Source organism: Rhinoraja longicauda, chromosome 9 (assembly GCF_053455715.1).
Source record: "Rhinoraja longicauda isolate Sanriku21f chromosome 9, sRhiLon1.1, whole genome shotgun sequence".
In the NCBI taxonomy this organism is placed as follows: Eukaryota; Metazoa; Chordata; class Chondrichthyes; order Rajiformes; family Arhynchobatidae; genus Rhinoraja; species Rhinoraja longicauda.
The window spans coordinates 30,148,070-30,165,557 of NC_135961.1; the positions used below are offsets into that span (position 1 = coordinate 30,148,070).

The window sequence follows — 17,488 nt, forward strand, 5'->3', positions numbered from 1 at the left end:
GCCCAGACTAGCACACAGAATCTGCTTCCTAAAATGGCGCTGAACTTTACCCATCACCTTCTACGGTTTTTAGGGTCGAGTGGTCTACCTTGCTCCTCTATTATCTTTGTTTTTTAGGGTCGAGTGGTCTACCTTGCTCCTCTGTTATCTTTGTATCTTCAATTGTTACAGCGGGTTGCGCGGGAACATGTAACAGGTCAGCCCCCAGCCGCTGATTGGCCGAGGCAACACTCAGCGTTCCTTCCTCCCTCTGTCCCAACGTTCCTTTTTCCCGCCAGTGCCGGCGACGTTTCGCGCCACCGGTACCATGTCCAAGCAGCGCACCTTGTTCAGCTTCTTCACCAAGTCGCCGCCCCTCAGCTCCAGGGGAGGCAAGCCGAGCCCCGAAGCTGTCGCCAAAAAGGCCGACATCTCTCCCAGGCAAGCGGTCAAAGAGAACGACAGCGGAGCCTGCAGGTTGCGCCGGAGCCCGCCCAAGAGGCCCCGGTCTACCGCTGCCGCTTCCACCAGCCCGTTCTTCACTAAAGGACGGAAGGCAGTGCACAAAGAGGTTGCCAGCCCCCGGACGGTCGCCCCGAGGTAAGACCTGGAGATAGCCTGGTGTTCAGGTTGGGGTCGTAGGAGTTCTCCTTAAGCCGAGGGCTTAAGGGTCGGGCTTTGCAGAGCAAACTTCACTGCGATTTAATTTTCTACCTGTGAGTTTGTTTTTGAATCATGTTGACCTCGGAAGCGGCTATAGTAATAATAATAATAATAATAATAAACATTTATTTTATATAGCGCTTTTCCAAGTGCTCAAAGACGCCTTACAAAAACAGTCATGACATAAAAACAAACACGAACTATCCTGACGGAGCTATAAATTCCCCACTCCACTGTGGGATGCCTCTTGTGCTGATAACTCTTTGGGAAATATATCTGAAAGGATCATCTCGTTTTGTGGGCATGGTCACGCAGATAAAATCACACTGGAAGGTGTTTTGGAAAATTGAGATAAAAAGTTAATTCTTGCATTTACCTCGTGGCTCGCTGTGTTTATGAAATGTTTTGTACGCTTCCTCATCTGAAGTGACCACTTTGGAGTGTAGGAAGGAATTGCAGACGCTGGTTTACACTAAATGCTGGAGTAACAGCGGGTAGACACAATGCTGGAGTAAGTCAGGGGGACAGGCACCATCTGAGGAAAGGAATAGGTGAGGTTTCGGATCAAAACCCTTCTCAGTTCGGACAGTAAGTGCTGGCATAACTCCGGGTTAGGCAGCATCTCTGGAGATGGATCATGTTCCACGTTTTCCAGAGATGCCTGACTAGCTGAGTTACTCCGACAAATTGTGTTTTTTGTGTATAAACCAACACCCGCGGTTCCTTATTTCTACCTTGGAATTCCATGTCGGGAGACATGAAACCCTTTGGTGTAGTAACTTTGAAGAATGAATCTCATGCGATATAAAATGCAAAGCGTTAGGTGCACCAGAGTTGATTGGTGTTTGAGGTAATGTAGGCTGTTTTATGAACCAAAGCTGCAGAACAAAACTATTAGTAAAATAAAAACGGTTGTACAAAAAGTTGGAACGGTTAATGTCTCCCCCCCTACTCTACTCTCTTGTTCACTTGCAGTCAAGCGTGTGATTTTGTTCCTGGAGATCTGGTGTGGGCCAAGCTGGAAGGATATCCGTGGTGGCCAAGTCTGATTTATAACCACCCTACTGCCAATGAGTACCTCAGGGGGAAAGGAAAATCTCTCCGTATTCATGTTCAGTTCTTTGATGATCCACCAACACGAAGCTGGGTTAGTGTAAAATATGCAAAGAAGTACACAGGTAAGAGGCAAGATATAAAATACTGACTTTTGTAGAGGTTTTAACCTGTTTTTAATCCTTCACTGCTCGGACATGACATTAGACACTGCTGAAAACAAAGGTAAGAATCTTTCCTGGATAGAATAATCCTTTAATAAATTAGATTGGGTTTACTTTAAATGTACGGAACTGTAATGCATGAGATGGGTTCCTTGAAAGGTAAACCTTGCTGCTGTTGAAGTCCAAGCAAAGAGGTAGACGGAAAGTCAGGACCCCTGTTCCACCATGCAGTATGTGGGTTGACTGACAATTCTAATAAAATAATGTTGGGGTTTTGATATAATAGAAGATGTGCGGTTCATCTGAAGAAGGGTCTCGACCCGAAACGCCATCCATTCCTTCTCTCCAGAGATGCTGCCTGTCCCGCTGAGTTACTCCAGCATTTTATGTCCACTGACAAAAGAGGAGGCTTGCTTATCATGTTTGACCTTCTGAAAACATGTTCATGTTTTGAATTGTTTGAGTTACAGGTTCAAGCCTGCATCCATGTATTGTCATAAGTGATAGTAGAATAGGGCCATTTGGCCCATCAAGTCTACTCGGCCATTCCCTCGTGGCTGATCTATCTACCTCTTCCTCCTAACCCCATTCTCCTGCCTTCTTACCTCTGACAACTGAACTAACCAAGAATCTATCTCTGCCTTAAAAATATCCACTGAAATGGCCTCCACAGCCTTCTGTGGCAAAGAATTCCACAGATTGTGATCCTGTGGGTTTCTCTGTTTGGATTTTGCAGAATATTAAATCTGCTGTCTTTAACCCGACTTCCTGTACAACTTCATTGCACGTATTGTTTTGGGTGTGGAATGTGCCCCAAAATTGGGTAAACTGGCCTGAACGACAGTGGTAGCTGTAATATTTTACTTGGAAACTAGGAGCAGTTGCATTATCTGTCCCTCGAAACTCAGTTCATATTTACACTGACAGAGGCTCCAATAAAATTACTATGTGCCAACAGTGCCCATTTATTCTATGCTGTTCATTCCTTGGGTTTCTATGATGTGGGTAATATTGGCAAGATTGCCTAGAAACAAACTGCTTGAGGACCCCAGTGGGTCAGGCAGCATCAGTAGTGGAAAATGACTGTTGAGTCCCTCTGGTTTGGTTGTTTATCCTGGTTGGTGAATGAGCGATGTGCCTTTAGTTTAGGGCTCGCGTTTAGAACGAGAGGTTGGTGCAAGTCATCCTCTTTACGTCATTCTTCTGTTACTCTTGCCAGCCGTGATTAATTGCAGAAGATCTAGAACCGTATGCATCTTAACTTCAAACTGCTGATCCCATTGTTAAAAGTCTATTCACAACCATAGTGCAATGTACTGTCTTTGCTGTGCTTTGAATTCCTCATTGAATACTTTCCAACTGGTGTAAAGCTGGAAATGAGTTAAGTACTAAACTCGAGATGACCTGGAGATGTTGTACTAAAAGATGTTGGTGGTTAATTGTTGGATCTTTTGTACTTGGGGGATTAGAAAGTAAGGAGGATCTCCTGATTGCCAAATATTTTAATTCCCATTTTCATACTGACCTTTCCGTCCTGGGCCACCTCCACTGTCGGAGTGAGGCCACGTGCAAATTGGAGGAACAACACCTCATTTCGCTTGGGCAGCTTACAACCTCTACGGTATGAATATTGATTACTCAAATTTCAAGTAACCACTGCATTCCCTCTCTCTCTCCACCCATCAACCACCCTAGTTGTCCTGCTAGTTCTACTATTTGCATCCATGTCTACCTTTGTTATCACCTCTTCCACAACCAACAATGTACCATTGTGGGCTCCATCTTTCCTTGGTCATCGGTGCCAGTTCCGATTTGTTCTGAATCGTTACATACCTCCAATTTCTCCCTGTCCTGACTCTCAGGCTGACGAAGGGTCTCGACCTGAAACGTCACCTATTTCTTTTTTCCAGAGATACTATCTGATCCGCTCAGTCATTCCAGCATTTTGTGTCTCATTGAGGTAGAAACAGTGTTTGGCTTGGTTGTAAAAGGCCTAATTCAATCACACCTGAATAGATAACTTGGTTAACTACAGGAAGAGACATTTGGCTCATCAGGTCCATGCATTCTTCCTCCTATTTCCCTGTAACCAGTACAATCTCTCATGCGCATCTATCCTCTTTGGTTGTAATTATTTATTACACAAACCTATAGTAAAGCTTGATTTGCAGTTACTAATGTCCAGTTTGGATGTGGGAGGAAATTGGAAACCAACCCAGTTGCATGGTGAGTGCAAACTCCGCATAGACAGCATTGGAGGTTAGGATCAAGCCTGGGTTGCTGGAGCTACCATTAACTGATGCACCACGATAAAGGTGAATGCGCCACTAATATCATACCAGTATTACTGTTAGAAGTGAGATAAACAAGGGTCTAATTTCTTGGAATTGTAGCGTACTGTTGGGGTTTACAATTAGTTGTCGCTCTCTCTATATTTCTAATGAAGGTTATTTAATTTTCCCCTCTAACTGCTCCAAGACCAGCTGATAACTTTTAGTCATAGAGCCATTTAGCTCTGAAACAGACCATTCGGCCCAAATTGTCCATGCTGACCCCGCTGCGTAACCCAGCTAGTCTCACTTGCCTGTGCCTGGCCCATATCCCAGCAAACTGAACTAGTCTAAGTTTTAACTGTTGCCATTGTACCCACTTCTACCCCTGTCTCTGGCAGTTCATTCCACATATACACTCCTTCTGTGTGGAAATAGTTGCCAGTCAGTTCCCTTTAAAAAATTCCCCTTCTTGTGTTAAACTGCCCTCTAGTTTTAGACTCCTTTTCCTTCGGGGTGGCGATGGTGACTGTAGCTATTCACCTTCCCTTAGGTTATATAAACTTCCATAAGGTCACCCCTAAGCCTCCTACCCCCCTCAGGGAATAAAGACCCAGCCTATTCAGTCCCTAAAATCTTTCTATTTTTCAAGTATTAAACTACAGGATATTTTACTGTGAAACATCTTTTGATCTTGCAGGTTCGGACTCCAAAGAAGTCCAGAGAGGTGGTGTCTACTTCAGTGGAAAGCCTGAAATCCAAAGGGCAATGGTAGAGGCAGATCGTGCTCATCAGAAGTCACGAGAGAAGCGTTTAGAGTTGGCAGTGTGCACCGAGCCCTCAGAACCAGAGGATGAAGATGATGATGTTGAAGAAGACGTAGAAATGGAGGTTGGTGAATCCACTCATAACAGTGTGTGATGTGGCCCTTTGAGCCTGTCCTACTTATGCATTGTTTAGTTTAGAGATACAGCGCGGAAACAGGCCCTTTTGGCCTACTGGGGACAAAAAAAATTGTTACATTTACCAAGCCAATTAACCTACATACCTGTACGTCCTAGGAGTGTGTGGGAGGAAACCGAAGATCTCTGAGAAAACCCACGCAGGTCACGGGGAGAACGTACAAACTCTGTACAGACAAAAGTTCACCAGCCTTAGGCAAGGTTATTAAGTATGAGTTGAGATATCATTTTAGCTGTACAAGTTGGACCACACTTGAAACATTGTATGCAATTCTGTTGCTATAGAAGAAATATGGTAGCGGTAGAAAATTTCAGAAGAGATTCACCAGGATATTGCCTAGAAAGGGCTATGTTACAAGGAGAGATTGTATAGACTTGAACAATGCAGGAAGCTGAGGAATTACCCCATTGAGGTTTATAAAACTGAAGGGCATAGGCAGTAGATAGTCATGTTTTTTTACCAAGAGTAGGGGAGTCTAAAACTAGAGGTGAGAGGGGAAAGATTAAAAGATGTAAATCTGAAGGGTAAATTTTTCCACAGAGGGTGATGTGTAGTTGGAACCAGCTGCCAGAAGAGACGGTAGAGACAGTTAGAATTTCAGCATTTAAACTGCACGTGGACAGGAAAGAATAGAGGGATTAAGGGGCAAATGCAACAAAATGGAATTGATGCAGATGGGTATCTCGGTTGGGCTGAAGAGCCTGTTCCTGTGGTGCATGCTTGCAGTACGGTTGTAGAATCAACGGAGTTGTGCGCCGACTCTGGTGTACAACTGGGCATTAGTTTAGTTTAGTGATACAGCATGGAAACAGGCACTTCGGTCCACCAAGTCTGCTTCGACCAGCGATCCCTGCATACTTAACACAATCCTACACACACTAGGGACAATTCACAATTTTACCAAAGCCATTTAACCTACAAACCTGTACATCTTTGGAGTGCCCGGAGAAAGCCCACCCAATCGAGTGGTGAACGTACAGACAACACCCACAGTCAGGATCAAACCCAGGTCTCTGGCGCTGTAAGGCAGCAACTCTACCATTGTGCCACTGCCCCCCACAAAACTGAGTAAACCAGGGAAATTTTGCTTTTTCAGGTGGAAGACCAGTCCACGGTGAGTGAGGAAGACAAGGAGAACAAGAGCGGGGAAGATGAGGAGAATAATGGTGAGGAGGACAAGGAGAACAACAGTGAGGAGGAGAGCAGGCCAAGGAAGCGTTCTTCACGAGCAGCTCGCTCTGCCTCCGTCAAGGCCAAGAAGAGGCGGGTCGTGGTGGAGTCTGACAGCGAGGCCGAGAGCTCTGAGGACGAGTTTAAACCCGACCAGCAAGAGGGGAGCAGCGATGAGGGCAGCAGCGGCAGCAGCAGCAGCGGTGTCGATGAGAAGGACATCAGCGAACCCGAATCAGACACTGATCCCGACAGCCTGGTGAAGACACCCTTCAAGCGGAAGCGCAGGGCGGCTGCGGCCCCAGCCCCGCCCATGGCCAAAAGCACCTCCATCTCCCCTCCGGAGGCCCCAAGGAGACCTGCCCCGCTGTCCACGGGCACCAAGTCCAGGCTGTCGGCCTTCTCCGCCCCGGACACTTTCGAGTGCCAGGCGGCAGGCGGTGCCTCTGGCAGCCCCGCCCCCACAGCCGTGTGGGACCACGAGAGGCTGGAGTGGCTGAAACCCGGCCGGAGGAAGGACGCACAGAGGCGGCGGGAAGGGGATCCCGACTACGACGGATCCACCCTCTACGTGCCGGAAGACTTCCTGAACAAGTGCACGCCGGGCATGCGGAGGTGGTGGGAGCTGAAGTCCCAGATGCTGGGAACGGTCATCTTCTACAAGGTCGGCAAGTTCTACGAGCTCTACCACATGGATGCCGTGTGTGCCGTTGCCGAGCTGGGGCTGACCTACATGAGGGGCAGCTGGGCTCACTCCGGCTTCCCCGAGATCGCCTTTGGCCGCTTCTCTGACGTGCTGGTGCAGAAGGGCTACAAGGTGGGGCGGGTGGAGCAGATGGAGACACCGGAGATGATGGAGGCTCGGTGCCGTGCCACCGCGCACCCCACCAAGTTCGACCGGGTGGTGCGGAGGGAGGTCTGCCGGATCATCACCAAGGGGACGCAGACCTACAGCGTCCTGGACGGCAACTCTTCAGAGAGCTGCAGCAACTACCTCCTGTGCCTGAAGGAGGCGCCGGCGCACTGCGGCAGCAACGCTGTGCCGGGCCACTGCCGCTCCTACGGCGTCTGCTTCGTGGACACGTCGATGGGCAAGTTCCACGTGGGGCAGTTTGCGGATGACCGGCACTGCTCCCGGCTGAGGATGCTGGTGGCCCACCACATCCCGGTGCAGGTCCTGGTGGAGAAGGGCAACCCGTCGGCAGAGACCAGGAAGATGCTGAAGGGATGCCTGTTCTCAGCCCTGCAGGAGACCCTCCAGGCAGGCGCCCAGTTCTGGGACGCCAGCAAGACCTTAAAGGTGCTGGCGGAAGAGGGCTACTTCAGCGAGGGTGAACGGGAGAAGCCGGGCACTCCCTTGCCCCCGGCCCTGCGCAGGATGGTGTCGGAGACAGACTCCCTGGGGCTCACCCCGGGTGAAGGGTGGGAGCTGGCGCTATCGGCCCTCGGGGCCTGCGTCTTCTACCTGCAGCGATGCCTGGTGGACCAGGAGCTGCTGTCCATGGGCAACTTCGAGGAGTACGTGCCGGTGGACGTGGCGGGGGAGGGGCCGGCGGGGGTCCGCATCCGGAGCGGGCAGCGCCTGGTGCTGGACGGTGTCACCCTGACCAACCTGGAGGTGCTGCGCAACGGCACCACAGGCTCCCTGGAGGGCACCCTGCTGGAGCAGCTGGACCGCTGCTGCACCTACTTTGGCAAGCGGCTGCTGAAGCAGTGGCTGTGCGCGCCACTCTGCGACCCCGCGGCCATCGAGGACCGCCTGCACGCCGTGGAGGACCTGATGGCCGCGCCCGGCCCCACGGCGGAGATGCTGGAGTTGCTGAAGAAGGTGCCCGACCTGGAGCGGCTCCTCAGTCGCATCCACAGCCTCGGGTCGCCCCTCAAGAGCAGTAACCATCCCGACAGCCGGGCCGTGCTCTATGAAGAGACCACCTACAGCAAAAAGAAGATAGCGGACTTTCTCTCCGCCCTGGAAGGCTTCAAGTTGTTCCAGGAGCTACTGCAGGTCGTGGAGCCGTCCGTGGCGGGCTTCAAGTCCAAGCTGTTGAAACAGATCCTTAGCCTGAAGGGGATGGGCACCGACGGCCTCTTCCCGGATTTGTCAGCCGAGCTGCTGCGGTGGGGCGCGGCCTTCGACCACCAGAAGGCGAGGAACACGGGCGTGATCACTCCCAAGGCCGGCTTCGACCCGGATTATGACCGGGCCCTCGCTGACATCAAGGAGACGGACACCAGCCTGCAGGAGTATCTGGAGAAGCAGCGCAAGAGGCTGGCCTGCCGCGCGGTGGTCTACTGGGGCAGCGGCAGGAACCGCTACCAGCTGGAGGTGCCTGAGAGCACGGCCAATCGCCACGTGCCCGAGGAGTACGAGCTGAAGTCCACCAAGAAGGGCTTCAAACGCTACTGGACGAAGGCGATCGAGAGGCTGCTGGAGGCGATAAGCGGCGCTGAGGAGAGGAGAGATGCCTCGCTCCAGGACTGCATGCGGAGGCTCTTCTACAACTTTGACAGAAACTACAAAGACTGGCAGGCAGCCGTGGACTGCGTCGCCGTCCTCGGTGAGTCGAGCCGTCCCGTGGTCGTCTGAACGTCACCTTCACAAACGGTGGCTTGGATCAGCAGTGTAAAGGCTGGCCCAGATATGGGATGGAGGGAGGGCTGCAGGGGACTCGTCAGCAAGTTGAATATTTTTCAGCGATTGCATTGTAGGTGCTAGTGGAGGAGGGCTATTTCAGCGAGGGTGAATGGGAGGCACTGGGCACTCCCTTGCCCCCGGCCCTTCGTGGGTTGGTGTCAGAGATGGACTCCCTGGGGCTCACCCCGGGTGAAGGGTGGGAGCAGGCCCTATCGGCCCTCGGGGCCTGTGTCCTCTCCCTGCAGTGATGCCTGGTGGACCAGGAACTGCTGCCCATGGGTAACTGAGGAGTACATGGGATGGGGGGGGGGGGGGGTTATTGTTGTATTGTGGGTAAATGTATTGTAGTTCTGTAGTTTCAGTTCAGTTTAGGCACAGCGTGGAAGCAGGCCCTGTGGTCCACCGAGTCCACACGCTTCAGCAATCCCCACACACCAGCACTATCCTGCTCAAACTAGGAACAATGTACAAACTTTACCAAAGCCAATTTACCTACAAACCTGTACCTCTTTGGAATGAAGGAGGAAACCGGAACACTCGGGGAAAACCCACGCAGGTCATGGGGCGAACGTACATATTCTACCCCTGTGCCACCGTGCCCTCCCTGTATACCACACGGCAGGAGACGTTAGCTCTTCCAATTTTTTCCCCCCAAATCATTTCTGGAAACTATTCCAGACACGTTATGGTGGAAATTTGAAATAATGATTTGAACTGTAGGAGAAACTGGTTTGGGTCACAAATCACCCAGACATTCAAATGACAATAAGCAAGTCTTCCAGCTTTCCACTCTACTTCAGGGAGGGGAATACCTTGCTTTTTCACATGGAGAGGCTTAGTGAGGCAAATGTACCACAACCTCTCGACCATCCACCCTGGCCCCTTGACATTACCAACTCACACAAGTGATTTGATTGCTCTTTGCACAATGCCCGTTACTGAGGCTCTGGGCTTCAGGATTGGGAGATATGGTGGCACAGTGGTACTGTTGCTGCCTTGCAGCGCCAGAGACCCATATGGGTTTTCTCCGGGTGCTCCAGTTTCCTCCCACACTCCAAAGGTTTATAAGTAAATTGGTTTGGTAACATTTTCCTAGTGTGTGCGGGATAGTGTTAGTGTGCAGGGATCGCTGGAAGGCGCCTCAGTGGGCCAAAGGGTCTGTTTCAGCGCCATATCTCTAAACGAATGAGTCCCTACCATTCCTCATTCTTACAGCGGCTTCCTCTTACAGATGTACTGCTGAGTCTAATGCACTACAGTCAGAGTGGAGAGGGCTCCATGTGCAGACCCGTGGTATCATACGATGCTGACTGCACCCAACCATTCCTGGAGCTTAAAGGATCGCGCCACCCGTGCATTTTGAAAACCTTCCTGGGGGATTTCATCCCGAATGATGTGGTCATTGGCTACAAGGGCACCAAAGATTTGGAAAATGGTCCCGGTGACCAACAGGCTTCCTGCTTGCTTGTAACAGGACCAAACATGGGTGGCAAATCCACACTCATGAGACAGGTGAGAGAGACTTGCTTAGAAAATGCTGTGCGGTTTTTTAATTTACTTGCGGCAGGCACAGTGGTGCAAGTGGCAGAGCTGCTGCTCCACGGTGCCAGAGACCACAATCCTGACCTCTGCTGCCTGTGTGGAGTTTGCACGTTCTCCTTGTGACCACATGGGTTTCATCCAGGTGCTCTGGTTTCTTTCCAGATTCCAAAGGGGAATCTACTGGTTTATAGGTTGATTGTAGGTTACTGTAAATTGCCCCGAGTGTGTAGGGAATGGATGAGGAAGTGGAATAACCTAGAACTAGGGTGAATGGATGATTAATGGTCGATGTGGGCTGAAAGGCCCATTTCCATGCTGTTTCTTTCAATCAAATTGTGTAGCACCTGCCTCATCCTGTTGGAGTATATTTCTGCAGAGCAAAATCCAGTGATTCTCTAGTAAACGTGGTTTGGTAACCCCCCCGCTGTCATTGATGTGTCCCTCACCCATGTTTCCTCTGTACAGTAGTTCTGCTCTCACCCTCCCCCAGACAGAACAAGGATTGAGTTCTCCTGGTCCTCGCCTTTCACCCCTCCAGCCTCTACGACCAGTACATCATTCTCCCGACATGATCCCGCCACCAGGCACATCTTGCCGTTGTCAACCCTTTCAGCCTTCCCAAAAAGGTGCTCCCTCCACAATTTTGGTTTGCTTGTCCCTTCCCACCCATTCCACCCCGTCTCCAGGTACTTTCCCCTCAACCGAAGGCGATGTAACACCTGTCCCTAGACCACCTACTCCACATCAGTCCAGTGACCCCAGCAGTCCTTCCAGGTGAGACCGTTGATGTAAGCCTCCTCGACTGCATCTACTGCCCCTGACGTGGCACCATTTACATTGGTGAGAAAAGGCGTCATCGGCGACCTTATTGCTGAATACTTGTCCTTGATCCGCCAAGGCCTACTGGATCTCCTGGTTGCTAACCATTTTAACTCCCCTTCCCATTCTCACACTGACCTTTTGTCCTGGGTCACCTCCATTGCCAGAGTGAGTCCACACACAAACTGGAGGAACAGCACCTCATATTCTGTTTGTGTAGCTTACAACCCACCAGTATGATCATTGAATTTGAGGTAACCAACCAAATGCTCCCCCTTTTTTTCCCCCTGTGCTCCACCTGGATTGGTGCCAATTTCTCGCCTCCCCTTCCAACTACATTCCTTCACCTAGCGTCACAATTTGAACCTCTATACTGATTTCACACCCATTTGTCTTTTCATTTCTGGCCTCTGTCCAAACTGTCAGTTAATCAAAAACTCCCCCCTCCCTCACCTTTATCTACCTATCACTTGCCAAGCTTTGATCTGTGCCCCCCAAAAATGGGAGTAACTCAGCAGGTCAGGCAGCATCCCTGGAGAATATGGAAAGGAGACATGTCCTGAACCCTCACCTGTATACATTTTCCAGAAATGCTGCCTGAATTGCTGAGTTACTCCAGCATTTTGTCCTTTTTGTAAACCAACATCTGTAGTTCCTTGTTGCTACCTTTTCCCAGTGAACGGAAATCAAAGTTGGTCCCAGAGTGAAATGCTGCAGATGCTGGATGTCTGAAATAAAATGTTGAAAATACTAAATTGATTCAGGCAGCATCCATGGAAAGAGGAACAAGATTAATGTTTTGGATTGATAACCTTTTGTCAGGATCTGTGGGTGATTGTTGGTGTTGGAAAGAATATTGATGTGTGAGGCTGCTGCTTTTTGTAGTGGTGTCATAAAAGATCTTGTATCTAGAAACGGCCCTTCCAGTGGTGCTGTGCTTCAGGTGCTGTACAGGGAAGAGGGGTTGCAGCAGGGAATAGAGGCTAGAGACCTAATGTGGGCAAATGGGATTAGTGTTACTGGGCAAAAAGATTGGCATGGTTGCGTTGGGCTGAAGGGCCTGTTTCAGTGCTGTATGACTCTGATTGCAATTATTAATTAAATATGACTGGAAACTATTCAATGGGAAACTGATTGGTTTCATCAGGTTGGCTTATTGGTCATCATGGCTCAAATGGGGTGCTATGTGCCTGCTGAAAGCTGCAAATTTAGCCCAGTTGACCGAGTCTTCACACGCCTGGGGGCCTCGGATAGAATCATGTCAGGTAAGAGGATTTATTCTTAAAGCAGTCTTTCTTTTCCCACTTAGCTACAGGGGTGGCACGGCAGTAGAGTTGCTGCTTTACAGTGCCAGAGACCCAGGTTCAATCCTGACTACGGGTACTGTCTGAACAGAGTTTGTGCGTTCTCCCCGAGACCGTGTGGTTTTCTCCGGGTGCTCCAGTTTCCTTCCACACTCCAAAGACGTACAGCTTTGCAAGTTAATTGGTAAAGATTGTAAATTGTCCCCAGTGTGTAGGATAGTGCTAGTATATGGCAGTCGCTGTTCAGCGCGGACCGAAGGGCCTGCTTCCCTAAAAATAATCTAAATTTTAATAATGTTTTTAATGCTGAGCTGTTTACCCAAAGTTTTATTGTAATATTGCAGGGTAATGGAGCTTGGTTTAAATGTTCTGCAGTAGAGAAGGAAAATTGGGGATGTTTCTTTGGTTAATAAATAATTTTGGCAACTTAAACACGGCTGATATCTGCTCCATAGTTAGTTAAATGATGGCAGAAGTTTTTATCCCAAGTTCCTCTACTGTGGTCAAAGGTGTAATCACTCAACTTCAGATCGAATTAATTCAGTACATTCAAATAGGATTTAATTAATTATTTAACACGTAAACATAGAAAATAGATGCAGGAGTGGGCCATTTGGCTCTTTGAGCCAGCACCGCCATGCAATATGATCATACCTGATCATCCAAAATCAGTATCCCATTCCTGCGTTCTCCCCATATCCTTTGATTACGTTAGCCCAAAGCGCTATATCTAACTCTCCATATGAGAGCTGAATTGAACCAGTACGAGTCAAAGCCCTATTGTCTTGTCAGGCAGTCGTCCCGGTTGGCCACTGAGCTATCATTATACTTCCCTCATCATTACTGTAAAGAGATTTTGGGCTTGCAGTGGTGAGAAGTATATTGTGCCCAACCCAAATGATTTATTGGTAAAGACAGTAGGCCTCTGGCTTATATTTGTGTTAAATTAATTAATTAATTAAATCCGAATTTGTTTTTGTGGTTTGCGTGTGTGTGCCTGCTGGGAGTTGTCATCCTGTCACATTTAGCCTCACCACATGGGGTGGCAAAAAAAACACAATGTATTCCTTTCTTACTAAGGAATGAATTGAAATATAGTGATCTTTATTATACAGTAAATTCTCATTATAATGGACCATAGGGGGGGGATACGGTGTCCGTTATTGCCGATTGTCCACTGTAAGGGATTTGCTCCAACCACGTGAAACAATGAGTTTTCAAATACAAAGTTCTTATTAACATCTAAAAATGTATTTTTGTTACTGCAAGCTAAAATTACCAAAGGCTGTTTAATGAGAGTTATGAGTCGATCAGAGCGATTGCTAGTCAATTTCAATGCCGTATCGATTTCAATAGCCTCCGCAGTGTAACTAGCAGCCTGTGTTTTAAACAGTTTGCTATAACTGAAAAAGGTCTGTAATAACGAGGGTTTACTGCAATGGGTTTTGATTGAGGTTGTGTGGCAGCATCTGAAAATATATGATCTGTCGTTCCAGGTGAAAGCACCTTCTTTGTGGAGCTCAGTGAGACGTCTAGCATCCTGCAACACGCCACACAGCATTCCCTCGTGCTTCTGGATGAATTGGGTAATGCTCAGATCTGCAGCATCGCATGTCTTCATGGAGTTGTATTTATGCGTGTAGTGGTTTGATAAAATGCCTGTTCAAGTGTTGCTGCACTCTGCATCTTTTCTCGTGAGCTATGATCAGTCTGAAGAAGGGTCTCGACCCGAAACGTCACCCATTCCTTCTCTCCCGAGATGCTGCCTGACCTGCTGAGTTACTCCAGCATTTTGTGAATAAAATGCTTTTAACATGCTGCCCAGGGAATTGAGTATAGAAGTTGAGACATTCTATCAGTTATACAAGAAGTTGGTGAGGCCCACTTGGAGTTTTGTGCCCTTCTATAGGAAAGATGCCATTAAACCGGAAAGAGTGAGGGAGAAGACCTACGAGGTTGGTGCCAGGACTCGACTGAACTAAAGGAAAGGTTGTGCAGGCTAGGACTTTGCTCCTTGGAGCGCAGGTGGAGGGGACTCAAGAACTAGAGGGAATATGTTTACGGTGAAGGGAACGATTTAGTAGGAACCTGAGGGTCAGTTCTTGCATGCAGTGGATGGTGGGTATATGGAATGACCTACCAGAGGAAGTAGCTGTGGCAGAACAATAACAGCATTCAAAACAAAATTGGGGAATATGGACAAAATGCAGGCAAATGGGACTAGCTAGATGAAATGGGTTGAACGGACAGGCCTGTTTCTGTCCTGACTCAACCCAAGTTATTCCCTTCTGTCTGTGCCTCATGTCAATACAGGATGTTCCTGAGGATTGGGGTAAGGAGTTGAGACTTATTGCTTCTCAGGAATAATTCTGAGAGTGCAACTGTCAGGTTGTCACTTGATTAGTCTGTGGGCAGCACTCCCAGTTTACATACCCATTCCCAGCTGTTTGTGATAATTACTTTGCTGTTGACTAAATTTGGTGCCTTTAATATAGCAATTACGGTAAACCTGTGTGGCTTACTTAACCACTTCAGATAGTCTTTAAGAGTCAACCCTGTTAATGTGATAAAACTGGAAAGTCATGACATCAAAAAGAAAATGCTGAGTCCCATGTATCTATTATTGGGAAATGTCAGGAAAAAAACATCAGGTTGTCTTTTAATTAGTCATCTTTCTGAATTCACACTTGTCTTAAGTTATTTGTTTTTAGATTCTTTACAAAGGCTTTGGGGGGTTAAGTAAGTTGGAATATGGCTGTATCTGGGCAAGGGCCGAGAGAGATATCAACCCATCCTTTCAAAATCTTTATTTTATTGCAAACATCCTAGATATGAGCAAAATACAATCTCTGGAGTCTGTGTCCCACGGTGGGCTAGAAGATAGATGTTGCCTAGCCCACTGAGTTTCTCCAGCGCTGTTTTGCACTCAGGATTCCTGTATCTCCAGTTCCTTGTGTATTCTAGATGAGATTGTGTTGCTCTAATGGCAACTTGTTTTTATTTTAAAGGAACTTAATCAGTGTCTAAAACTACATTTTAGATGGTGTTGATTGTGCTACCTTAATTTCTGTAATATTAGAGTGGGAAGTTTGGCTGTGAACATTAACAAAAAATCTTAGTCTTCCTTTCATTTAAGTTCAATTTTTTTTTAAAATCCCAGGCCGTGGTACAGCAACATACGATGGCACAGCAATAGCTAGTGCAGTGGTTAAGGAGCTTGCTGAAAATACCAAATGCCGCACTTTGTTCTCTACACACTACCATTCCCTGGTGGAAGATTTCTCTCATTCCTCTGCAGTCAGTTTAGGACATATGGTAAGTGTATGTCACTTGTTTATAAAGATTGGAGAAGCGTTGTTATTGTACATTTACATTCATTATGTAGGATGCCACTGCAATTGGTTCTGATCAATTGCAGTTGCATTTCCCCCTTATTTACCTGTAATGCATTCTCGTCACCTGCTTAGCAATAATTTATGAAAAATTCCACAGCCTAAAAGGGCTTCAAGAATGAAGGCAATCACTTTTGTAGCTCATAGCACAAACAGTGCAAACCTAATGGTGAGAGTAGAAATGAGCTAATCTACATTTTTGTTCAGTTATCAGAGGTATAGAAATCAACCTGCTTTAAATTGAGTTGTGTAATAGTTGACCAATTTGCTTTAATATAGAATATCATAGGTCATTCTGTATGCTGATGACCTTTCCTAAAGGAGATTAGTGAACCAAGCAGCTATAACAATCTGGTATTTTAACAATGCCATCTTTATTCCAGGTTTAGTTAAGTAACTGTTTGGAATTATATTTAGATTGGATAGTTGATCTTGATAGCTGGTTATGGCTGAAGGTGTCAAAATCCGGGACAAAGTTGCTGCTATAACATTCCTGGAGGGAATGTAAAAAAGAGTTGGTAGAGATTGTCCTTTCAAAGAATGTGGTTCCCTAGAGAAAGCAACCAAACCTATAACTTGCAGCAGGGAAGAGAGCAGCAAGGTAACCAATTACTCCTGAAATCCCAACTCTACCTGTGGATGCTCCAGCAAGCAATGTGCTTTACCTGCAAGGTCATGTACATAAGTGTAGGAAGGAACTGCAGATGCTGGTTTAAACTGAAGATAGACACCAAAAGCTGGAGTAACTCAGCAGGTCAAACAGCATCTCTGGAGAAAAGGAATAGGTGGCGTTTTGGGTCTGTCTGAAGAAGGGCCTCGACCCAAACCGTCACCTATTCCTTTTCTCCAGGGATGCTGTCTGACCTGCTGAGTATACTTCAGCATTTGGTGTCTATCTTAGGTCATATACATAGATGGTTTTGTGATTGGCAAAAAAAAAGATTGTGTGCCTTGTAATTTTAATCCGTAACATCAACCATTGAAAGCAGGGGAACAGAGAGCGTGGTTAGCATATCACTCAGCAAATTGGGTAGGGTTGTTCATAACTGGTTATTTTCAGCACCAAGCTGCTTTATAAATGTGAAAAACATTTAATATCCTATTGTGAACTCTTGCACCACAGGCTTGCATGGTCGAGAATGAATGTGATGATCCGAGCCAGGAAACCATCACATTCCTGTATAAATTTATTGATGGAGCCTGTCCAAAGAGTTATGGATTTAATGCAGCAAGACTAGCGAATATTCCTGAGGAAATAATTCAAAAGGGTCATAAGAAAGCTGAAGAATTTGAGAAGACTATTGTTTCTTTGAGACTCTTCAAGTAAGTACAAGATATGATACATGCATTAGTCAGTGGTTTTAAAATCCCCATATTTTAAAATGTTAATCTTTCTTTTCCTTCTGTAGGGAAATATGTTCTTTGTTTGAAGATGCAGATGTTAATCTTCTCAAGCTACAGCCAGTGCTGAAGAAGATTGCCAAAATCTGAATCCAAATAAACAAATGTATACAAAATTATACCAATAAAGCAT

At 47.4% G+C, this 17,488-nt stretch overlaps 1 protein-coding gene across 3 annotated transcripts; it reads left to right on the plus strand.

The window, feature by feature from the left end:
• Positions 1-262: 262 nt before the first annotated feature.
• On the plus strand, positions 263-17,487 carry msh6 (mutS homolog 6 (E. coli)). Of its 3 annotated transcripts, XM_078405021.1 has the most exons (10): positions 263-579; positions 1,618-1,820; positions 4,830-5,020; positions 6,189-8,820; positions 10,129-10,409; positions 12,406-12,523; positions 14,059-14,148; positions 15,723-15,877; positions 17,078-17,277; positions 17,364-17,487. In XM_078405021.1, the coding sequence occupies exons 1-10, from the start codon at positions 308-310 to the stop codon at positions 17,443-17,445; spliced, it is 4,224 nt and encodes a 1,407-aa protein (XP_078261147.1). In that variant the 5' UTR covers positions 263-307; the 3' UTR covers positions 17,446-17,487. The 3 variants fall into 3 exon arrangements, with proteins under 3 accessions (XP_078261147.1, XP_078261148.1, XP_078261149.1); XM_078405022.1 differs by lacking the exon at positions 14,059-14,148; XM_078405023.1 differs by lacking the exons at positions 263-579; positions 1,618-1,820 and adding an exon at positions 3,040-3,480.
• Position 17,488: the final 1 nt, after the last annotated feature.

Bases quoted from the DNA above. Each gene is read 5' to 3' on its own strand.
- msh6 (XM_078405021.1), top strand. From the start codon at position 308: ATGTCCAAGCAGCGCACCTTGTTCAGCTTCTTCACCAAGTCGCCGCCC. The intron at 5,021-6,188 runs GTTGGTGAATCC...TTGCTTTTTCAG, and splicing joins AAGAAGACGTAGAAATGGAG to GTGGAAGACCAGTCCACGGT. The intron at 10,410-12,405 runs GTGAGAGAGACT...TGGTTTCATCAG, and splicing joins AATCCACACTCATGAGACAG to GTTGGCTTATTGGTCATCAT.